At 42.2% G+C, this 25,797-nt stretch overlaps 1 protein-coding gene across 5 annotated transcripts in view; it reads left to right on the top strand.

The window, feature by feature from the left end:
* Nucleotides 1-25,797, top strand: part of ltbp1 (latent transforming growth factor beta binding protein 1) — a 295,601-nt gene that overhangs the window by 172,242 nt on the left and 97,562 nt on the right. For all 5 annotated transcript variants that reach the window (XR_008723852.1, XM_055639325.1, XM_055639326.1 and 2 more), the window contains 5 exons: nt 1,310-1,429; nt 12,912-13,034; nt 15,765-15,887; nt 19,555-19,677; nt 21,786-21,908. Coding sequence is in view for 4 of the 5 variants with exons in the window: in XM_055639325.1 (XP_055495300.1) it covers nt 1,310-1,429; nt 12,912-13,034; nt 15,765-15,887; nt 19,555-19,677; nt 21,786-21,908 (612 nt within the window). In the remaining variant the exon portion in view is untranslated. The remainder of the gene's footprint in view (nt 1-1,309; nt 1,430-12,911; nt 13,035-15,764; nt 15,888-19,554; nt 19,678-21,785; nt 21,909-25,797) is intronic.

Genomic DNA, 25,797 nt, shown 5'->3' with positions numbered 1-25,797 from the left:
CACGGATTTTAAATTCACGTTATTTGGAAGCAGGATAAAGCAATGTGCAAAGAGATTGGGGAATCGTACTCCAAACAAACAAAACAACAGGAGGTACACAAAAATGCTGGAGAAACTCAGCGCGTGCAGCAGCATCTATGGAGCGAAACAAAACAACAGTGTGCTTCCCATTCCCAGTCTGTGGATACCTCATTGTTGTGCCACAGCCACTGCCTTTGACCCGAGAAGTACAGGGAAAATCAATCCAAAAATGTTATCTAAAAAATATAAACAAGTTTGTACACCCATAATCCAGCACTATAAGTGAAATCCAAAGCTTGAGTGTGGGATCAGGCAATGGTGGGAGCTTCTTTGGCCCAAGGAAATGCTGGCATGATTCCTCATTGCCACCCAGCCACATGTTTCCTTCCCCACCAGAATTCATTTCTCCATTAAGTAAGCAGTTGTATGAGATGGAAATCCATTGTACAAACATGCACTTGTACTGGTGGCTGCACATGGTTTGTGCTTTCATTGTCCAAGTGGAGCTGGATCTTGGAAGTAAAGACCATGTAGTACATTCAATGAAGATGATTGAGAACTTTCTTGAAGCACCACATTTATGGAAGCAGATTCCAGTTTAATGGTTTCCTGCTTGGTCTCAGCACTGATCATAGTGTGAGCTACTAACCCTTACCTCCTGTGACTCTCACCACACTCTGGGCAGATTTGTCATGAGATTCTCCAATGGATTTTCATTGGTTACCAGTTGCCCCTGTACATTGATCTACTTTGTCTCGGGTTTGAGGCAACATTTGCACAGAGTAAATGTTGACGCTGCTGCATGGAACTACCTTAGATAAAAGGCTGAAAGTATTGGAAAGTCTTACACCTTGCACAAACTCAGCAAGTTTGAAAGGGAGACAGGCAACAAAGGAATATAAACACAGTTGGAATGTAGAAGCCAAAGTGCACCCATTAAGTTTTCACAAACAGCGATATCACAATGAGCAGATGATACACTTTGGTCGAACAATATAAGTTATTGTTTTCATGAACATCAGTGGAGAGCAGCTAATGAATGTATAACTTTCTACTGTATATGTGGGTTTAGTCAGTGACAAGTGACAAACAGGGACCTCCTCTTCGCCGTCTGCTGTAATAATCGTCTTTTGAAGTGTTTAAAATTTGAAACATTTGAGCTGATCTAACAATCAAGGAAATAGGACATTGTTACTTTAAAATGTTACTCTTTTCTGCTATTAGAATAGTAAAATTGAGTTGAAGCATGTTCAAATGAATTTGCTGTGTGATTTATTTAAATTTACAGACATTGATGAATGCCAGGATTCCAATACATGTCTGTCTGGAAGATGCATTAACAGTCCTGGCTCTTATGAGTGTGTATCTTGCCCAGAAGGATACACAGGCAGAAATGGCCAGTGCATAGGTACGTAGTGTCGTCTGATTATACGCTGGTTGTTCTGTATACAGAGTGTGCTTTTTTTCACTTGAAACATTTTTCACTTGAAACATTATTTCATTTCTTCCAATATTATCTATTGTAACTAGTGGTTAAAATGTAACTTTGGCTTCAACAATCTTGCATTAGTGGGGGATAGGATTATAAATCTTGATACAGAATACCTATTCCATGAAGCATATCCTCTTAAGTATATTGCATAGCCCTGCAATGTATGATCTTATAAATTACACCATCTCTTGTGTGTTATCTGAAAAAGGAAATATATAGAATAGAAGAAATATCTCCTTCCATCTCTGGCAATATGTGTTACAATTTTTATTCACCCCAGTCCATTTACTTCCATTGACTTAGCAAAGATGAGCTAAAATGTTGGCTTGTAGAATCAAATAAAACTAAAGATGATTTACAAAAACATAAAAGTAAAGAACACATCAAATAAAAAGTAAAGCTTATTAGAGACACAAACATTAACCTGACAAGGGAATGGTTCAAATGATTTCTTTGATCTGTATTCAAGTTGGAATGAAAATAAGGTACAGCAGAAAGAATGTAAAATATTGATAATGCAGCAAGCAGTTTCTGAAACGGCATGTTCAAAATTAATTTATAACATTTCATCAGTTTTATCCAAATGTCATAAATACAGGTTAGATGGACAGAGAAACACCAAACACATCGGCCCAACATGCCCACACTGGCCAACATGTCCCATCCACACTAATCCCACCTACCTTCGTTTGGCCCATATCCCTCTAAACCTATCCTATCCATGTACCTGTCTGATTGTTTCTTAAACGTTGCAATAGTCCTTGTCTCAACTACCTCCTCTGGTAGCTCGTTCCACAATCCCACCACCCTTTGGGTGAAAAAAATACCCCTCAGATTCCTATTAAATCTTTTCTCCCTTACCTTAAACCTATATCCTCAGGTTATTGATTCCCCTACTCTGGGCAAGACACTGCACGTCTACCCAATCTATTCATCTCGTGATTTTATACACCTCTATACTCAGCACAAAGATATAAGCCCTGGGAATAGTAACGGCTGCACCTTGTGCTGACAGACTGCCTGGATCTTGCATCTTGCGCACAACCTCCTGCTGGACGTGTTGGAAGCTGCTGTCCCTCTCTCTCACTCTCTTTCGCTGCTTTCCACAGCCCAGAAGTTTTGCTATGGTAGCAGGCACTGTGCTTGGCAGCTTTCTGCTGGCTCCCAACATAGCCAGCAGGAAGTGATAAGGTGTCCAAATGATCCAGGTAGCCTAACAACACCATGAGCGTGCCTGCACTACCCTTCTCGAGTCAGCACCAACACCAGCACCAGCCCTCACAGGCAGCCCCTCCACACTAACCTGCGCAGAGATTGGGTTTGGTGGAAGAGCCAGCAGAGGGCAGTAATTTGTGCCCGGTTCCTTGCACAGCAGCACACAGCATGAGTTCAACAAGGATTCATACCAGATTTCTGGTAGAACAGCGCTGTCTGTTTTCCATCTCTTAATATATATCACGCTATCATGACGCTGATTTGTACTGATTCCATATGTGCTCTTACAGCCAGGGAGGGAGACATCATAGCATCCAGTATTTCTGTCCAACTAGTCCATGCCAATCAAGATGCCTAGTCTCATTTGCACACATTTGGTCCATATCTCTCCAAACCTCTGATATCCACGTACGTGTTCAATGTTGTATTGTACTTGCCTCAACTATTCTTCGGTCAGCTCATTCCATATACACCCTCTCACCTTAAACCTATGCCCTCTAGTTCTTGATTCTCAAACCTTGAGAAAAAGGCCATATACAATCACCTATTGATTCGTCTCATGATTTTATACCGATCTATAAGATTATCCTTCAAATCCTGTGCTAAAAGGAATAAAGTTCTAGCCTGCACGACCTCTCCCAATAGCCCTTGAGTCCTTGCCACATCCTTGTAAATCTTCCCTGAACTCTTTCCAGCTTAATTCCATACTTCGTGTAACAGGGTGACCAGAACTGAACAAAATACTCCAGATGCGGCCTCACCAGCATCTTGTACAACTATCACAGAGCATCCCAACTTTTATATTCAGTTCCCTGACTCATGAAGGCCAGCGTGACAAAAGCCTTCTCCACCACTCTATCTACGTGTGATGCCACTTGTAGGGAACTTCAAGATCACTGTGTTCCACAGCAGTCCAAAGGGCCTGACCATTCACCGTGAAGATCCTGCCCTGGTTCCTGGTTTGACTTCCCTATGTAACACCCTGTACTATCTGAGTTAAACTCCATTAGCCAATCCTCGGTCCACTTGCCCAGCTGATCAAGATCCTGCTGTAATTCATGCTACCATTGTCAATGTCAATGATGCCACCTATTTTAGTGCCATCTGCAAATTTACTAATCGTATGTTCTCATCCAAATCGTTGATATAGATGCCAAACCACAACATGACCAGCACTGATCCCTGTGGCACACACTAGTCACAGGCCTCCAATTCACCACCATCCTTTGTTTCCTACCATAAAATCAATTCTGTATCAAGCTCTCCCAGGATCCCCTATGATCTAACCTTCCAGAGCAACCTACCATGCGGAAGCTTATCAAAGGCTTTTTGAAGGCTATATAGAATATGCCTATCGCCCTGCCTTCGTCAACCTTGGTTCTTGGTTACTTTTTCAAACAACTCAATCAAATTAAATCAGACTACTCAGTCTGAAGAAGGGTCTCGACCCGAAATGTCACCCATTCCTTTTATCCAGAGATGCTGCCAGTCTCGCTGAGTCACCCCAGCATTTTGTGTCTATCTTCGGCCTAAACCAGCATCTGCAGTTCCTTCCTGCACATATCAAATGTAATGTATAAGTTTCAAGGATCAAAGTACAAGTTTAATTAAGTTCATTTGTTTAATGTTACAAGTAGTCAGTTTGTTATTATAAGGAATACCAAATAACTGGAAACTAGTTTAAGACAGAGATTCTGTCTCAGGAAAATAATGAGCAGAATACTGCAGATAGCAGCTGTACATCATTAGGTTCTTTGTACCTGTTCTTCATATTCCGAGAACTGCTTTTAAAAGTAGATTTTGGAAAATAACCACACATTGCTTTGATGACCTTGAACATATTGGGAATTCCTGGGCCCATAGTGATACTTAATGATGGACTGCAAGGAATGGTGCGGAGACATTGCAAACATAGAAAGACAAATTGCTGGATGTCTTTAAATACCCATTGATCTGTAGATGTTACTGACTAACTGTTGTTAACTTACCAAAGCGTAGAGTTGGTAATTAGAATGGAAGGGAAATTAAGTAATCTCTTACGAATCACACTCGCAATACCTTTTTGTTAAATCGGGGAAGCAAATACCAGAATGACATTGAGCTGAGGTGCTTGAGCTTATCTTTATTATATCTCAAATCCTGAGCATTCGGGAGAGGTTGGGCAGGCTAGGACTCTATTCCTTTGAACGCTGGGGGATGAGGCATGATCTTATGGAGGTGTACAAAATCATGAGAGGAGTAGATGGGGTAAGTCTCTTGCCCAGAGTGGGGGAATTGAGAACCATAGGTTTAAGGTGAGAGGGGGAAAGATTTTATAGGAATTGGAGAGGTAACGTTTTTACACAAAGGGTGCTTGATAGGTGTATGGAACATGCCGCAAGAGGAGGTAGTTGAGGCAGGTACATGGATAGGATCGGTTTAGAGGAATATGGGCCAATGCAGGCAGGTGGGACTAGTGTAGATGGGACATATTCGATGGGTTGGGCAAGTTGGGCCGAAGGGCTTGTTTCCTTGCTGTATGACATTGATTTTGCTATTCTTTTCTGCAAAAACCTTGTACTATCAAGTCTGAGACTTTTAACTTAGTTTTCTAAAGTGATGGAGGTATTTCTGTGTATGTATTAGCAAGGTGAGCTGCAGTGAGCTGATTTGCTAATTTCAGTGTTTAATACCAATTATTTTGTTAATAATTTGAAACGGTAGTAAAGGGCAGTACCATCTCAGGTGGGCACTGAAATATGGGAAAAACTGTCTCGTGTATAGCCAAGGTTTTATTTATTCATGCAGCAAGCTCTTTCTGAGAGCTTTAGTGTAGACCTGTTTGTCAGACTGTGAACGGCATTATTGGTAGATGGATGTCCCATCCTAATGTGATGTTTCCAGGTCTGCGAATCTATGGCCTGGCTGCTTCTGGTTTTATTTTAAGTGCCGGGACCAGTCAGAAGCCAATATTTATCTTGGCAATTGATCTACAATTTTTTACGTCACTTTCTGTGATGGTAACATTTACTGCACAGTCATCGTAGTCCCATGGAATATGGGACCATTCGATCACTGTGATCATTTAAATCGATTAACACTTGCCCTGAAATGGAATACAATAAACTCTCGCTATAACGGACCTCTGTATAGTGGATTTCAGTTATACACCTCCCGCTGCACCCCCCGATACACATTGAGCTGGCGTTACGTGATGGGAGCTTCCGGCTGCGGGAGCAGAGAGAGCAAGCAGCATGAAGGCAGCGTGAGTACCGGGCCTGTTCCTATTGCACTGCTTATGGGGCCAGGGGCCCTGCAGCTCTCCAGCATGTCAATTCCCGCTTGTTAAACCATCCCCCAATGCCGTGTTTCTTCCCTCCCTGGTCATGGGTTTAAATCCCCTCACTCAGTATATCAGATAATGGATAACATTCCCCCTCCCCCATTATAGCAACTGTTTACTGTAATTGCTCCAGTGTGGATCAATTATACACTGGGTCCACACTAATAGTGTGGCCCTTAAGATGAATTCATTCCCTTTGCTTCTGAGTTGTATCTGAGTGCTTTGCCACCTTTCCATCTTCTAATGCACACAACTCTAAAATCACATATCACATGTTATTGACTAGACGTCTGCCTGTTATTTCAGGTATTAAATAGCCTGCATTTAAAATTAAGCAGAATAATTAAAAATAACTATGATTTAAAAAAAGAAAGCAATTAAGGCACCTGTGCATTTTCAGTATATCGTCTTAGTCAAAAAGGAGCAACATTTCTCAGTGAAGCTTCCCCCAAAGACCACATATCCCCACACAGCCATCATAGGCTACCCTCAGATCTCGGGCCCATTTTCAAATGTTGCACCTTCCCTTTTGACTGCTCACATAATGGAAGAGGATAAAGTGAGATACTGAAATTACTGAGTAGAGAGCAGTAAAAAGAAGAGGGAGAGGAAGAGGTTGAGGGAGATCAGAATAGAGTGAGAAAGGATGGGCTGAGTGACAAAAAGGCGGTGAGAGAGGATGATGGAGAAAGATAGTGAGACGGTGAGAGAGGGAGAGAGGAAGAAAGTGAAACGGAGGGTGGGAGGGAGTGTTAAGTATGAGTGGGAAAGTATGAGAGTAAGAGAAAAACAGTATTTATGAAGGCTACAGAAGTGAAGAAGAGAGTGACCATTAGGTAGAAATTTGACCTTGGGTGCAAGAACCAAAATAGCAGTGGAGGATATAATGTTCCACTGGAACAGAATATCAGAAGTAGAGTCCTATATTATGCCTTTAGTGTCAGTAACCAAGAACACATTTCTACCCTGTATTCTGCTCTTTGCTTAGATACTTTGCTTAGTATTACCTTACACATGAACAGAAGGAGGGAGAAATGCATAAGCAATTTGTGTATAAAATCCACCTTTCAGGCTCATGTTGGACTCGCTGTAAAATATCCAATTTTGAGATCTGCTTGTACGTATATTTTCCACACTTTTGTACGTTTCTGGAAATAATTTTGAGTGAAAGAAAGTTTATTTTCATTAGCATGGTGCGATGTTTACATTTAGAATCAGTTTTAGGGTGAATAATTCAGTTGCTTGGGATACAAATAGCAGAAAGTGGCATTCATAGACAGGTTGCTGAAAGCTCATTCCACGCATAATCCTTCTTGGCAAACCACACAGGCCTCATTGGAAATCAACTGTATCTCTTTTCAATTTCCTGTTACAAATAGAACATGCAGTCACATGCAAGGAAGAATGCTATTTAAGACTAATCCAGACAGTCTTCTGTTAAGTTGTATGGCTGATGGATGCTACAGATGTTCCTTGATAAATATGACAGCACATTATTATAGATACAACATTCCATGGATTTATTTTCCTTTTAATTGTTCTATTATTTTTTCTCGGAATATTTTGCTTAATTTCCACATAGATAATCACTTTACTCTCTGTTTAAATTCAACAATGGTGAGCTGTCTACTCCTCGCGAAATAAAACCCAGAATTGGGGGACTATGAGAACATTGAGAACAATCTTTCAGAAACGGAGAAAGTAGATTGTGAAAGTAAACCAGCAAGAAATAAAACAGCTGATTATAAGGCAACTGTAAAAAGAGATCATCACATGTAAACTTGTGTCCCTTAAAGACTGAGGCAGGAGGGGATATAATTATCTGTGTACTTAAGTAATTTGGCCATCAGCATCGATAATTGCCCTGGAACTGTGTGGCATTCTGAGTTATTTCAACAAGCACTTTGGTGGAGTCTAAATTTTGTGAGATTTTCTTCCCAAAAGGACTTTGGTCAACTGTGTGGAATTTTTCTCCAACAATCTGGTGGTTTAATGGCTTTCATTCCAAATGTTAAAAAAATAACTGTATTTAAATTCCCCAGCTATCGTGGAGGGATTCAAAGTCTCCTGATGATCAATCCAGATCTCTGCATTTTTAATCTGCTGTGAGGCAATAGTTGAGACAACAAAACTAATAGTTTCAATTTTTGTAATACAGATGTAATTAGAAATAGCAGGGGGACAAAGGATCAAGATAGACAATAATATTAAGGAAAATTGAAGCCATAAATACTTTGATTAGGCCACAAGTATTGTGCGTAGTTCTCGTTTCCTCATTACAGGACGTACATGACGGCTTTGGAGAGGGTGCAGAAAAAGGTTTACCAGAATGTTGCCTGAATTAGAAGGTATTAGCTGTAAGGAGACGTTGGACAGGCTTGAATTATTTTCTTACTGGAAGTTGAGGGAAGTACATAGAACATAGAATAGTGCAGCACAGGAATGAGCCCATAGGCCCACAATGTTTGTGCCGAACATGTTGTCAATTTAAACTGATCTCATCTGTCTGCACCTGATCCATATCCCTCTCTTCCCTGCACTTCGAAGTGCCTATCTAAAAGTTAAGCATCACTATCGTTCCTGCCTCCACCAAGTCAAGTCAAGTCAAGTCATGTTTATTTGCCACATACACATACGAGATGTGCAGTGAAAGTGGCAAAGCTCGCGGACTTTTGTGCAAAAGACAAACAAAAACAACCAAACAAATTATAAACACAATCATAACAAAAGATAATAAATAATAGAAGGCACATCGTTCATTAGAGTTAGTCCTGCTCTCAGGCCTTACACCACCTCTAGGCAGTGTGTTCCAGGCCATTTCCACTCTCTGTGTTAAAAAAAGATTTTCTCCGCACATCTTCATTAAATCTTCCTGCTCTCACCTTATGCCCTCTAGTGTTGGACATTTCCACCCTGGGTAAAAGATTCTGACTGTACCTATCTATGCTTCTCATAATTTTATATACTTCTATCAAGTCTCCCCTCAACCTCTGATATTCCAGAGAAAACAATCCAGGTCTGTCCACTCTCCCTGAAACTGAAACACTAATCCAGGTAGCATTCTGCTAAATCTCCTCTGCACCCTCTCCAAAGCCGCCATATCTTTCTTGTAATGGGTGACCAGAACTTCACTCAATGCTCCAACTGCGGCCTAACCAAAGTCTTATAGAGCTGCCTATATCAAATTATGAGAGGCATGCGTGGATAGACGGTCACAAGCTTTTTTCCCCAGTGTGGAAATATCAAAAATTAGAGGTCAAAGGAGTAAAGTTGAAAGGAGATATGTGGGACAAATTTTTAATAGAGAGGGTTTTGATGCCTGGAACATGCATATATTGTATATATGATAGTGGCGTTTGAAAGGTTTTTAAATAGGCACATGGATATGCAGCGAGTGGAGGAGTGTGGATCATGTGCATGCAGATCAAATTAGTTGATCTTGGCATCATGTATAGCACAGACATTGTGGGCTGAAGGGCCTATTCCTGGGCTGCACTTTTGTGTGTTCTATGTGAAATATAACAAAAAAGTTAATGGGACAACAGAACTTCAGTATGTAGTGATCAACATGGGTTATCTCCTAAACTTGTGTGAACTCTAGCATCAAGATTGATAATGGCAGTTACTACATACGAACGGCACTGCCTCTTTCATTCACCATTCTGCTGTGGAAATATATTACTATTTTATTATCGCTGAGTCTGAATTTTGGGTCTCCCTGTCCTACAGCACTGTATGACTAGCTTCTTGCTTCAGTTCAAGAAGGCAGCTGACCGCCACCTTCTCAAGGCCAATAACTTCTGTCCTCAGATTCCTTAAAAAATAAAAATATAAGCACATTTATTCAAGACACAAGGTGCTGAAATAATGGATGACCTGATTGTGATCTTTCAAAATGTCTTGATTCTGGATGGGTCCTGGTGGAGCAGTAAATCTAAAATAGTTGTTTGGTGAAGGAAGGAAAAAATAGGAAACCATTCAACAAATAGTTTGACATCAATCGAAGGGAAAATAGTTCAATCGATTTTTAAAGATGTTGAGGTAGCTTCTAGACAATAGCCAATAGGTGCAGGAGTAGGCCATTCGGACCAGCACCGCCATTCAATGTGATCATGGCTGATCATCCACAAGCAATACTCCGTTCCTGCCTTCTCCCCATATCCCCGGACTCCGCTATCTTCAAGAGCCCTATCTAGCTCTCTCTTGAAAGTATCCAGAGAACCGGCCTCCACCACCCACTGATGCAAAGAATTCTGTTTCCTGCCTCTAGCGTGTCCAAACCCTTAATAATCTTATATGTTTCAATAAGATCCCCTCTCTTCCTTCCAAATTCCAGAGTATACAAGCCCAGCCGCTCCATTCTCTCAGCAGTTGACAGTCCCGCCATCCTGGGAATTAACCTTGTGAACATAAGCTGCACTCCCTCAATAGCAAGAATGTCCTTCCTCAAATTTGGAGACCAAAACTGCACACAATACTCCAGGTGTGGTCTCACTAGGGCCCTGTACAACTGCAGAAGGACTTCTTTGCTCCTATACTCAACTCCTTTTGCTATGAAAGCCAACATGCCATTCGCTTTCTTCACTGCCTACAGAACCTGCATGCTTACTTTCATTGACAGATGAACAAGGACCCCCAGATCCCATTGTACTTCCCCTTTTCCCAACTTGACACCATTTAGATAATAATCTGCCTTCCTGTTTTTGCTACCAAAGTGGATAACCTCACATTTATCCACATTAAACTGCATCTGCCATGCATCTGTCCACTCCCCAACCTGTCCAAGCCTCCCTGCATTCTCATAGTTCACACTGCCACCCAGCTTTGAGTCATCTGCAAATTTGCTAATGTTAGTTGTAATCCCTTCATCTAAATCATGAATATGTATTGTAAATAGTTGCAGTCCCAGCACCGCGTCATGCGATGCCCCGCTAGTCACTGCCTGCCATTCTGAAAGGGACCCGTTAATCCCTACTCTTTGTTTCCTCTCTGCCAACCAATTTTCTATCCATGTTAGCACTCTACCCCCAATACAATGTGCCCCAATTTTGCCCACTAATCTCCTATGTGGGACCTTATCAAATGCTTTCTGAAAGCCCAGGTACACTACATCCACTGGCTCTCCCTTGTCTATTTTCCTAGTTACATCATCAAAAAATTCCAGATGATTAGTCAAGCATGATTTCCCCTTCGTACATCCATGCTGACTAGGACCAATCCTGTTACTGCTATCCAAATGTGCTGCTATTTCATCTTTTATAATTGACTCCAGCATCTTCCCCGCCATCGATGCCAGGCTAACAGACTATAATTCCCTGTTGTCTATCTTCTGCCTTTCTTAAAAAGTGGGTAACATTAGCTACCCTCCAATCATAGAAACCTAGAGGTATAGGGACAAGTGTTATAAAGAAACATAGAAAATATTTTCTCTTTTGGAGACAAGCGGACAAATGAACTGTAAAATTCAGCATAATGGATAGTCAGTAACACTTCCCATCATAGTGGCCAGCTACAGAAATAAACCAACCCTCCTTGGAAAGGATTGGCTGAGTAGAATAGAGTTAGACTGGAAGAACATTTTCAGCGTCGGTTTGTCCAAATCACATCTTGAAAACGTTATAAGCAAACATGCAGAAATATTTGCTGACAGTTACACGGGAATAACAAGGCACTCTGCACCCATTCGACTTAAGCAAGATGTGAAACCTGTGTATTGTCGACCAAGACCAATTGTGGCCATACACACGGTTGACAAAACTGTTCGACTATGCGGTGACTACAAAGTCACAATCAACCAAGCCGTTGACGATGAACAAAATCCGTTACCTACCTCGCAAGATCTGTACACAGAACTTAGTGGAGCAAAAGTCTTTACTAAACTGGATTTGTCTCACGCTTATGCCCAACTCACTGTCGACAAGGAAAGTCAGCAGTACTTGACTATCAATACACATAAGGGATTGTATTCATATACAAAGCTGCCCTATGGTGTGAAATCCTCCCCGAAAATCTTCCAGTCTGTCATGGACAAAATGTTGCAAGGCATTCCGCACTGTGTGTGCAACCAGGGTGACCTACTGTTATTCACAGAGGGCATGGTAGAACATCTGGAAATCCTCGAGCAAGTTCTGACACGCCTGAACTGCCACAATGTCAAACTGCGACAAAGCAAATGTGCATTTGCGCAGTCAGGGTTGGTCCCTTGGACTCAAAGTAGATGCCAACGAACTTCGCCCTGTGAAGGTGAAAGTTGAAGCAATATTGGATAAAAATACAGAATGCTAAAAATACTCGTTGAACCATGAACAATGAGCTCTTGAACCATGCAGCATCTGTGGAAAATTAACTTGATTAAACATCTCAGCTTGATGATCTTTCATCATAACTGATACTGTCTACAGATGTTCCATGAATTGTAAGGTATTTAGAAACATAGAAAATAGGTGCAGGAGTAGGCCATTCGGCCCTCTGTGCCAGCACCGTAGGAAAATCCCTTCATTCAATATGATCATGGCTGATCATCCAATCAGTACCCTGTTCCTGTTTTCCCCATATCTCTTGATTCTGTTAGCCCTAATAGCCAGTTCTAACTCTCTCTTGAAAACATCCAGTGAATTGTCCTTCACTGCCTTCTGTGGCAGAGAATTCCACATTTCTAGCATTTGGGTAGAGAATTTCCAGCATTTTCTGTTTCATCTGAGATTTCTAGCATCAGCAGTATTTTTCTTCCTCTACAGGGATTATGGGGTTTGGATGGGAGTAAAGGTTAAGGATCATTGTGAATGTTGGGCATCATTAATATTCCTGTTTCTGATGTTTTTTATATCCTTAACACCCAGTTTTCTATTTTCCTTTCCCTAGACATCAATGAATGCCTCAGCATGTCAGTTTGTAGCAACGGAGAGTGTTCCAATCTCGAGGGTGGCTATATCTGTACGTGTAACCGAGGGTATGAACCAGCCATTGAAGGCAAATCGTGCAAAGGTAACAATTCTTGCAGGGCTTCAACCCCACAGAGGCATGTTTACTGACTGACTATTGCATGTGTCTATAAATGACTTGCTCCCCTTCCCTTCCCTACTTAAAGCAATCACATTTGTGTAACCCTACAAAGCCGAATAATTGAAATATATTTGTAATGTTGTTCTTTATCTTTAACAACATTGAAGTGCAGAGGTATCTTGGAGTCAAAGTTCATAGAGCATTAAAGGTGGCAACACAAGTTAGATAGTTTGACAAAGAAGGCATTTGGTATGCTAGGGGCATTGAATATAAGTCTGGAACTCCAGATGCAGCTCTATAGAACTTTGGTTGGGCCACTTTTGGAATATTGCATGTAATTGTGGTCACACCATTACAGGAAAGATGTGGAAGCTTTGGGAAGGGTGCAGATGAGATTTACCAGAATGCTGCGTGGATTAGAGAATTTCTGCAGGGATATAGGTTGTTTTTCCTGGAACGTCAGACGTTGAGGGGAGACTTCATAGGAGTAAATAAAATTATGAGAGGCATAGATGCGGTAGATAGTCAGAACTTTTATTCCAGGGTGGAAATGTCCGGTGCAAAAAGGCTTACCTATAATACTTATGGAGTTGTGAGCACTATCCATAAATTCTTCTTCCACCACTATATCACATGACCAAGCTTGTTTCCCAATAAAAGGTCCAGTATGGTCCTTCTTCGAGTCAAACTATGTACAAATTGTTTAAGGAAACCTTCTTGGATGCGCCTACAAATCCTACCCTATTTAATCCTCTTGTCCAGAGTAAGTTCCAGTCAATATTGGGGAAGTTAAAGTCACCCACTATAACAGCTCTGTGGATCTTGCATCCTTCCATAATCTGTCTACATATCAGATCCTCTATCTCCCGCTGGCTATAGCATGGCCTATATATAATATAATCCCATTAGAGTAATTGTTTTTTGAGCTCATATTGCTTCAGTAGATGTACCCTCCAGTACGTCCTCTCTGAGTACCACCATGACATTCTCCCTGATTACCAAAGCAACTCCTCCACCTCATTAAATGCCCCACCCCCCTCTCTATTTCGTCTGGAACACTGAAACCCAGGCATGTTGACTGCCAGATGTGTCCCTCTCGCAATCAAGTTTCCCTAATGGCCACCACATCAGAAGCACTGATCCAGGCTCTAAATTCATCAGCTTTACCCACTTGGTGCTTTGTGTGTTACTTCCTCTGCATCGACATTGCAACCGTTTGATGGAACACTTACACTATCTGCAGTTGCCATCCCAAGCTCCCAATTGCATTGAACTCTCCATTCTATTCCAACATTACCCTACCTGTCCTCAACCTTCACTCCCAGAGTGAAACCAAACAGAAACTGGAATAAAACCTTATATTCCATCTTGATAACCTACAACCCAATGGTAGGGACATAGACTTTTCCAATTTCAGGTAACTCTCCATGTTCTTTCTCTCTCTGATCCACCCAGGTTTCCCTTCCCTTCCCACTATCTGATACCATCTACCAATCATCCACACACTATAATTACTGGGTTTTCTATCTCCACCCCCATCTACTTGCATCTGCCCATCATCTTTCCCTTTTCTATTTCCATTTTACTATTTACTATTTCCGGGATCTGGAGCCTCTTGTGTCTTCCACATCACCTTCTGGACTGTCTCTACCACTACTTATCCCTCCCCCACTTGCTCCATCAGTCCATTCTCTCCACACCTCATTCCACTCGCTTTCCAGCACCTGCTCATCCCATCCTGTCATCTCTATATGGGTTATGTCCCCTCTGTACTCGCAGCCCTGATTGCAGTCTTGACCTGAAATGTTGACTATCCCATTGTCTCTGCAGCTGCTGCCTGCCTGGGCCACCGAGCTCCTTCAGCAATTTGTTCTCTGTACCTAAACCATCCGCAGTTTCTTGTGTCCACATTTTATTCTCTCTATGTTCCTATTAACTCCCTCCAGACTTTACCATTCACCTACACACAAGGGACAATTTACAGTGGCCAATTAACCTGACAACTAGCATATGGGAGGAAACTGAAGGGAAAATATGCAAACTCCACACAAACAGCACCCATGAATGTGGCGGGCACTCTCAGAGAACAGCTTTATTAGTAGTGCTCATATAGCACAATTATTCAACAATAACGAGCTAATTTTCTCTGTGCACATATGTCTTTAAATATCTCTTACCTACCAACCCACTTGTTTAGTTTAGTATAGTTTAGAGATACAGCATGGAATCAGGCCCTTCGGCCCACCATTTCCACACCGACCAGTGATCCCCGTACACTAGAACTATCCTACATACTAGGGACAATTTACAATCCCCAGGGAAAACCGATGTGACCATGGGGAGAACGTACAAACTCCGTACAGATAGCACTCATAGTCAGGGTCGAACCCGGGTCTCTGGTGCTATAAGGCAGCAACTCTAGCACTGCGCCACCGTGCCGCTCATCTTTGGAACGTGGCAGAAAACCGGAACACGTGGAGGAAACCCACACAGTCACCGTGAAAATGTGCAAACTCCACACAGACAGCATCCAAAATCAAGACTGAACTAACCTGCTGCCCTACCGTGCCGCCCAGATTTTTCAATGCTTAAAAAATTGGCCTGAAACTGATTTCCTGTGCCAAAGTTTGCTTATGTTAATCAGCTTTGGGCGGGCAGAGCTTTTGTTTGATTGGGCGTGGAAATGAATGGTTTCTTCCCTCTTTCTTCCAGATGTCGACGAGTGTCAGGATGCCATCCTGTGTACCAATGGGCAGTGCAGCAACACAGAGGGCTCCTTCCATTGTGAATGCAAGCCTGGCCACCGTCTGGCTGCCTCTGGGGACCAGTGTGAAGGTAGAAGAAAACTACAGTCAGAAAGATATATACTCGGAAATAGGCCCTTGGGCTCAGCAAATCCACACAGAATATCATCTGCTCAGTAACACTGTTCCTAGTTTAATCCTTTATGTTTTTAATTCCCCCATATCTTCAACAACTGCCCCCCTGCCATATTCTATTGCACACCTAATATCCAGGGGGACTTTATAGTGGCTAATTAAGCGCTGACACACACAGCTTTGGGAAGAAGCAAGAGCACCCAGAGGAAACACGTGTGCTACAGGGAGAACAGGGATATTCCACTCGGGTAGCATCGAGGTCAGGATTGAACCTGGGTCTGTGGTTGTGAGGCAGCAGCTTTACTAACTGCATCATTATGTTGCCCTAGAGGAATCTCACACAAGATATTAGTGGAAGAGTCAAAGCTGTTGTAAAATACTTAGAATGTTTAATATTCCCTGCTGATGCATAAACAGTTTTTTTTGCGATGGTATGTGCCACCCTAAATGTAGGTTAGTTGGCGCCGGTACAAATTGTAAATTGTCCTCAGTGTATAGGATACTGCTGGTGTGGATCGCTGGTCAGTGGAGACTCGAAGGGCCAAAGAGCCAGTTTCCATGCTGCATCTCTAAAGTCTAAAAGTCTAAATCAGTTGTATTTGGACTTGGGTGGAGCAATATTTCTATGTTCAAGACTGTTTTAACAGTTTTTCATGCATTCAAGGAATTGGAGGATTTGGGGATCAAGCTGGAGGCACAAGTTGAAACAATTAGCAGCTATTTTATTCAATGGCAGAGCAAACTGGAAGGGCCAAATGGCCTGTTCTGGACTTCTCCTGGTTCTTGTGATCGCACATAAAATGGAGAGGAGGATGGTGCAAATAAACGTAATTTTTCAAAAATTGTTCCACCGATGGGGTCGGTCTCATGATGTCTTTGCGGAAACCACAAACTTATTATCGTAACGTACCTGTGGGTCTCTAAAGAATCGACCATCACTTGCCTGCCCCTCGCTCGTACTCCTATGCTCCGGGGCAGCTTGTCCAATCTATAGAGACTTAATCGGGTTAATTGCCTCACAGGCGACTATTAACCTTTACAAAGGCTCAAGGCCATGTGTCTAGATAGGATTCAGCTACATGAGTAAAATGTGGGTCACAATAGTCAGTTTATGTAAACTTCATGTTAGCCCAAAAATTTTGTTTAAAATCATCATGCCATCTATCTCTTTGTTTCCTCAGCAATAAAAAAAAAAGCAGGCCCCACAGATGTGAAAAACATTACGTAGATCCAAGTTTACTTGAACAATCTCCCCCAAAACAAAGGCTTGATTGGAAAGAGCAGACTTCATTGCGACTACTTAATCCCTTTGATCATCTGCAGAGTTCCAGAAAAAACAATCCAAGTCTGTCCAATATCTCCTTTCAGCTAATACCCTCCAATCCCTGCAGCATTCTGGTAAACCTCTCGTGCACCCTCTCTGAATCCTCCACTTCCTTCCTTAAATGGAGCAATTATAACTGCACACAATACTCCAAATCAAGCTGCAACATAACTTCCTGGCTCATACTCATTGCCTTGACAGATGGATGCAAGCAGACAGTAACTTTCCTGATCACTCTATGTCCTTGCTTTGCCACTTTCAGGGAGCAGGACCCCAAGATCCCACTGTACATCAATGCTGTTATGGATGGTGTCATTAGCTGTATACTTCCCCTTACATTTCACCTCCCAAGGTCCAACACGTCACACTTGAAGAGATGCATAGAATGAGTGCAAAACAAAATATTGGCTAGACCACATTTAGAGTAGAAAATATTCATTGGACCACACTTGGTATACAGTTCTGTTAACCATACCACAGGAAGAATGTGGTAGCAATAGAAAGTGCGGAAGAGATCAACCAAGTTGCCTGGCCTGTAGTTATAAGAATAAATACGGCTGGGCTAGGTTTTTTTTTCTCACAGGATCATAGAGGACTGAGGGTAGACCCACCCTACAGACATTTACAAAATTACGAGGGGCATAGATAGGGTAGATAGTTAGAATATTTGTTTCCATGGCAGAGGAGTCTCAGACAAGAGGACATAGGTGAGAGGGGAGAAGTTTAAAGAAAAGCTGAGGAGTCGACATTTCACAAAGAATGATGAATATCTGGAACGAGCTGTCATAGTCATACAGCTGCCATTCTGAAATAAATGTACACATAGATACTGTTCGAAGAGGGAGACAACAGACTTGGTGTGTTGAGGGGGAACATGGGCAGATCTACCTGTTTCCACACCTTCCCCTTGATTTTGCTCTGCACCCTGCAGCCAGGCCAAGGAAGAGAAGAATCTTCTTTTTGAACAGCTTCAGCTCTTGTAAAGGGCAATACTTAGAATAAAATTATTGGGAATGCTCACAAGCCAAGGAGCATTCATAGTGAGAGAACATACAGTGTATATGACATTTTGTAAATGCTGGGTTTAAGATGCATGGAAAGGTTACCATATGTATATGGAGGCTTCTGGATCATGTGTGGACAGAGGTGATTAGTTTAATTTGGCATTATATTCAGCATAGACATTGAGAGCTGAAAGATAGACACAAAATGCTGGAGTAACTCAGCGAGACAGGCAGCATTCCTGGAAAGAAGGAATGGGTGACGTTTAGAGACGAGACGTTTCGAGTTGAGACCTTCTTCAGACCGAAAGGCCTATCCCTGTGCTGTTGTGTTCTATGTTCAATATTCTCTATTTTTTATTATTATTATTTTTTTAAATTTATTATTATTTTTATTTTATTTTTTTTAATTAGAAGTGCAATAAGTTACAGTAATACACACCACATATATCTTATTACATTTGTTGTACCCCTTCATTTTTTGAGCTTTAAGAAAGATAGAAATAAAGGAAGTAAGGAAAGTGAGAAAGAGTCGTGATAGTGCAAGAAAGTGTTGGAATAAGAAAGCCCATTAGAAAGTGAGTTAGAGAAGAAAGTTAAGAAATAGACCCTAGAAAAGAAAGAAAGAAAGAGAAACAATCGCTCTATTATAAAAATGTTCAATATTCTATGTTAAAGGAGGGGAATATGGACGAAAAGGGGAAGTTCTGTTTGAAGGGGAGAGATTGAAATAAGCTGAAGTTTTGATAGTGGAGGGCAGTGTTGGCGATAAAAGGACAGGAATAGAGGTAATGATCTAGAGGAGGTTTAAGTGGAAACAACAAGAAGTAGATGATCTCCTGAAGTTTGCAATGTGCCCTGTTTAAATATTGCAGGGCTGTCTTTTCCAGCACGCTCTGTTTTCATGGAGAATGTGGGAGGATGTGACTCCATCACTTGACGTGGTGGTGACAGCAGAAGGCCTATTAAACCTCACAGTGAAAGATTGCCCATTTTAACCTGGCCCACCAACCACACAATGAACACATCCTGCATAGTCTCAGTGGGAGAAAGGCTTTTTGGCCTGTGCTGTTTGTTGAAAACTATACATTTTTGGCTAAAATTACAGACACTGTAACCAAATTAACTGTGGTCAATTCCCTTTGTGGCTTTGGGAGCTGTGCAAAAACAGCGGTTATCCAAGGAGTATTTTCTCTGGATGTTCTAATAGTGAGGGAGCAATAAAAAAAAGTTGGAGTTCATCAGAGTGGTTTATAGGCAATGTCAGCTGAACAGCTTTCTAAACTTACTTGTTGCAGACATTGACGAATGCCAAGAAAATGCAGATGCTTGCCAGGGAGGCGAGTGTATGAACACCGAAGGATCCTTTGTTTGCATGTGTCGCAGTGGCTTCCAGCTCGTGGATGATGTACGGTGCCAAGGTAGTGTTCATGCCAGAAGCCAGAAAACGCCACGTAACTTCCATGGGAGAGCCTGTGGTAGATTGACTATCTCATGCCCTCACACCCCTCCATGTTTGATCCCTGGCAGTTTGTCACTGATGCTCTTGCGCTGCCCAAATGTGCAGCCAGTGAAGTTCCTTTTAAGAGTGGTCACTGTTGTAAGACAGGAAACGTGTGCACAAGATCCAGCAAAACAGCAATGCGGCAATGACCGAGTTGTCAGCATTGTGATGGCAAGGGCAGTGTCCTCGTGATAGAAACATAGAAATTAGGTGCAGGAGTAGGCCATTCGGCCCTTCGAGTGCACCGCATCAATATGTGATCATCCAACTCAGCTGTCTCTCCATACCCTCTGTGAAATGCTGGATTAACTCCCTCTAAAACATGCATGACTGGCCTCAACTACCCTCTGTGGCAAGACAGAGATTCACTACTCTCTGTGTGAAAAAATCTCCTCATCTCGGCATACCTTCCCCTTATCCTTAAGCTGTGACCCCATGTCCTGGACTTCCCTAACATCGGGAACAATCTTCCTGCATCTAGCCTGTCCAACCCCTTAAGACTTTTGTAAGTTTCTCTAAGATCCCCTGTCAATCTCCTAAATTCTAGAGAGTATAAGCCAAGTCTATCCAGTCTTTCTTCATAAGACAGTCCTGACATCCCAGGAATCAGTCTGGTGAACCGTCTCTGCACTCCCTCTATGGCAATAATGTCCTTCCTCAGATTTGGAGACCAAAACTGCTCTGCACTCCACCCATTTACAGCACAGTTAAACAGGCGACCCTGGACATCACTGCATACCTTCCCCCAGACCATGACCTCACCAATAGGCCGCCGTCCTTCATACCTTTACAGACCTCATCACTTTGGGAGATCTCTCCCTCCACAGATCCAACCTAATAGTTTCCTAACTCTGCACTACCCATTTACAGCACAGAAACAGGCCCTTCAGCCCACCGAGTCCACAGCGATCAATGATTCCCGCACACTAACACTATCCTACACACATTTGGGACAATTTACATTTATACCAAGCCAATTAACCTACAAACCTGCTCGTCTTTGGAGTGTAGGAGGAAACCGAAGATCTCGGAGAAAACCCATGCGGTCATGGGGAGATCGTACAAACTCTGTACAGACAGCACCCATACTTGGGATCGAACCCAGGTCTCCGGCGCTGTAAGCGCTGTACGGCAGCAGCTCTCCCACTGCGCCACCGTGCTTCTACCTGTGATTCACAAATGGTGCTGACCTGGATGGCCTGCGCTTGTACCAATGAATTTATCTCCTCATGCCATAACTCCATCTTGTCCCCCCACCATGTGGTCCCTTCCTACCTACAAACATATCAAGTTGTCGAGTTTATTGCCACGTACAAAAATGGTGAGACACAGTTACAATGAAAATCTTGCTTGAAGCAGCATCGTAAACACACAGACAAAAACACTAAATCATAAAATTATCCATAATTATACATAAAATTATACAAGACAGTAAAATGAAAAACAGTGTTAAAAAAGACATTAGTGCAAAACACAGTTTGCAACAGAATTCAAAGCAAAATCTTGCATGCTCGCCACCATTTTGCCAATGTCCAATTCCCTGGTCCTCATCACCTCATTTTCACTCTAAGTGTCTATATATCTCCATTCCTCATCTATTAGACTTTAGAGACACAGCACAGAAACAGGCCCTTTGGCCCACTGGGTCCACGTTGACCAACGATATACCCCGTATGCTAACACTATCATACACACTTGGGACATTTTTACAATTTTTATCGAAGCCAATTAACCTGCAAACCTGTACATCTTTGAAGTGTGGGAGAAAACCCATGTGGTCACAAGGAGAATTCCATCCAGACAGCATCCATAGTCAGTATCAAACCCGCGTCTCTGGCGCTGTAAGGTAGTGCCTCTACTACAGTGCCACTATGCTGCCCTATTGCACTTGAGTTTGACTTGAATGTATTTATATACATATATAGTGTATCTGATATGATTGTACACTTGTAAACCTATTCCAAAAGTTTTCTTGTTCACTTGTACAAGAAGTGACACATTTGATGTTTTTTTGCTCTTCACTAGATGTGGATGAATGCTTGGCCCCAGAGCGCTGTGTACATGGAGATTGCCTGAACACGGAAGGTTCCTTCCACTGCATTTGTGAGCAGGGATTCGCAGCATCAGCAGATGGGCGTGGATGTGATGGTAAGAAACTACCATGGGTGCAATACAGTTTTGAGCGGCGGGTGTATGGCCATCAAAGGCTTATTCATTTACGTGTTGCAGTTGTTTCCACTCAGTGGATGACAAGGTAAAAATGTTAATATCGGAAAGCAGAAAGCACCACATACCTTTATGGGGCAGCCTGTGGGCTTTTGTCTTATTTTGTGAGCACATACCGCATCACGCTGTTGTCACTGGAGTTGGGATACAGGCAGTGGAAATATGGATAATCACCTCAGGGTAGCCTTTGTGGATTCCTATTAAGGAGCATTTCCTGACTCAATGTGCATAAATGGCCTCAGGGGTAAGATCCCTGTTAGATATTCTCCAAGTCGATGTACTTAAACTGGTTGAACCAGACAAAATATAACTGAACCAAAGTACTGTGCTTTTTGGCAATAAGACATGGAAGTGCCAGGAACATTCAGTGCGTCCGTCTGCAAGTGGCTGTGTCACCCTTCACAAAATATCACAGATTTTGCACTATTGTTTGTACTTTGTTCATTTGCCTCAGTGGAGAAGGCCCTACAGTGAAACATTTCAGGCTATAAATTCATATGTTATAGGAGCAGAATTAAGCTATTCAGCTCATCAAGTCCACCATTCAATCCACCATTCAATCATGGCTGATCTGTGCTTCCCTCTCAACCTCATTCTCTTGCCTACACCCCATAACCCCGAACATCCGAACTAATCAAGAATCTGTTAATCTCTGCCTTAAAAATATCCATTGACTTGGCCTCCACAGCCGTCTGTGGCAATCAATATCACAGGATCACCACCCTCTGTTGAAAGAAATTCCTTCCCATCTCCTTTCTAAAGGTACGCCCTTTAATTCTGAGGCCCCTGGTCCTAGACTCTCCCACTAGTGGAAACATTCTCTCCACATCTACTCTACCCAGGCCTTTCACTGTTCGATATGTTTCAACATCTAAACTCCAGCGAGCACAGGCCCAGTGCCATCAAATGTTCAACATATGTTAACCCAATCATTCCTGGGATCATTCTCATAAACCTCTTCTGGACCCTCTCCAACGCCAGCGTCCTCTCAAAATAAATGTTAGCATTGCATTTGTCTTCCTTACTAGACTTTTGGAAATCCTGTACCAGCACTCTGGTCCCTTTGTACCTTCGATTTCTGAATTCTCTCCCCATTAAGAAAATAGTCTACACCTTTATTCCTGCTACTGAAATACACCATTTGCTATAGTTTAGATATAGATATAGATATAGATATGCCATTTATTGTCACTATACATGTACAGTGAAAATGAAAGCTGCTCGTACTCAGTGCATACATACAATTTAGCACAAAAAACAAGAAACAGAAAAAACAAAAAACGGAAGGGAGAAGGGGGGGGGGGGGGGGAATAGGTGCACAATTTCTGCGGCGCTACATACATATATACATATATACAGATGGAAGTCCGTGTTGGGCAGTGAAGTCAGTGCATGTGTGAATTAGAATTAATAGTAGTTATAATTCTCGGAAAGCAACTATTCCTGAGTCTATTTGTCCTGGATTTGATGCACCTATAGCGCCTTCCAGAGGGCAGCAGGTCGAACAGTCCAAACGCAGGATGGGAGCTGTCTTTGATGATCTTCTTTGCCCTGCTAAGGCAGCGGGAGGTGTAGATGTCCATCAGGGAGGGGAGAGGGCAGCCAATGATCCTCTGCGCTGTCCTAGTTACCCTCTGAAGCCTCTCCCTGTCTGCCATGGAGACATTTCTGTACTGTTGAATGAAATGATGCTCTCAAGACTAGGGGTTTCAAGGCTGCATTTACTTTCTTACTAATTTAGAGAAAAAGTAGTACTTGTTATTCATTTAAGTATATAAATGTTATAACTTTAGTAAACACTGCCCAATAGGCTTTATTAACTATTGGAATAGCTTTCAATTTAACCCTATTTTATTGTTTTACTCTATTTTATTTTATTTTTTGCCCATCAATTTTATTGCCTTAAAATATTTGCCCAGTTTTCTTTTTGTAAACTATCTTTGAATCTTATCTCACACATTTTCAGGCAATGCATGCATTCTAGATCGCAGCCACTCACTGCAAAGATGTTTTTCTTGCACAAATCTGGTCTTTCAAGTCTTTCAACACCAATGCAAATAGTAGCTATTCTCTGGCTTTACCATTTAATAGAGTCATAGAGTTAGAGTCATACATCGTGGAGACAGGCCCTTCAGCCCAATCTGCCCATACCAGCCAACATCTCCCAGCTACAATAGTCTCACCTGCCTGCATTTGGCCCATATCCCTCCAAACCTGTCCTATCCACCTTCCTGTCTTAACTGTTTCTTAAATGTTGGGATAGTCCTGCCTCAACTACCTCCTCTGGCAGCTCATTCCATACACCCACAACACTTTGTGTGAAAGGTTACCTCTCAGATTCCAATTAAATCTTTTCCCCTTCACCTTAAACCTACCTCCTCTGGTCCTCGATTCCCTTACTCTGGGCAAGAGACTCTGTGCATTTACCCAATCTATTCCTCTCATGATTTTATAAAACAACATTTTGTACATATTTATTAGATCTTCACCTTTTCCCCTAGATTCTGTGGCCTGTAGAGATTCCAATGCAAGGTCTGTTCTTGTTTGCCCCGGCATTTTTGTAATCCACTAATTTCCCTCTAATTTGGTGGATTTTCTGCTGGCTGACACATTCCCTGTGTTCCCTATCCCCACCCCATGCATGCACACTCACAAATGCAACCATTAATTTTGAAGGTGGAATTAACTCAAATGGTCACTCTGAATGTGGTGGACCGAATGGCTTGTTTACATGGAGACACAGGAGACTGCAGATGCTGGAATCTTGAGCCAAATATAAACAGTTAAAGGAAGTCAGCAGGTCAGGAAGGATCTTCAAAGGGAAATGAGGAGATGGTGTTTTAAGTCGAGACCCTCCTTCAGATTTCCCTCAACAGTTGCTGCCTGACCCATTGAGTTCCTCCAGCAATTTGCTTTTGGCTTGTTTCCATGTTTATGACTCTGTCTAGATGGCTCTCCACTGCCTCCTGCTGGGCATCGCTGGCTGTGTGGAGCTGACCTTGCTGTTCCTTCTCTCACTGGAAAAATGTTTTGCCAGCACTCATTGCACAGGACCCACGTGTGACGGCACCTGCTTGCATTTGCCGCCATCAGGCTTTCAATGTCTGAAGTCCTATCAATAGACAATAGGTGCAGGAGTAGGCCATTTGGCCCTTCGAGCCAGCACCGCCATTCAATGTGATCATGGTTGATCATCCCTAATCAGTACCCCGTTCCTGCCTTCTCCCCAAGAATGGGGAGAATGAACCATGAGAATGAAAGAAGAGATGCTTCTCAGAAAAGCTATCCGGTTGGATTATAAATAAACAGGAAGAAAGCAGGAAAGTGCATTATCTTCCAAGTCTTTGATAGTCTGCAATGTGAAGACATAATTTCACTGACCAATTTTTCTCAGTGCATAGGTGCAAGCTTAGGATGGAATTACATTTTGCACGGAGCTCCAGAGGTCTGTTTGATTGCCAGAAGACCTTGCATATTGAATCAAATCTCTGTTTCTTTTAACCCAGAATATCAATGTACCTTGTCAGTGAGCTTGGTAGTTTTCTTAAGGCGTTAACTGTTGGTATCAGAATCTATGCAGCAATCCATGGACTGCCTGCCTTGTGCAGATGAGGGAAATTATTCCATGTTGAATGATTCCTTCGGGGTGGCTGGTGAACACCATTTGACCTATAAGAGTACTCAGCCTAGCACTTAACAAACATTGGCATGCTAATCATACACTAGGGGATCAAAAATGTTTTATTTCTAATTGCATTTTTCTTTGCAAGCACTCCAGGCCTTTTTTTTTATTAACTTCAAATGTTAATTA

The sequence above is a fragment of the Leucoraja erinacea genome, chromosome 8, assembly GCF_028641065.1.
Source record: "Leucoraja erinacea ecotype New England chromosome 8, Leri_hhj_1, whole genome shotgun sequence".
In the NCBI taxonomy this organism is placed as follows: domain Eukaryota; kingdom Metazoa; phylum Chordata; class Chondrichthyes; order Rajiformes; family Rajidae; genus Leucoraja; species Leucoraja erinaceus.
Note: the sequence above shows the minus strand (reverse complement) of the source record. Positions and strands in the feature narration are given on the sequence as shown.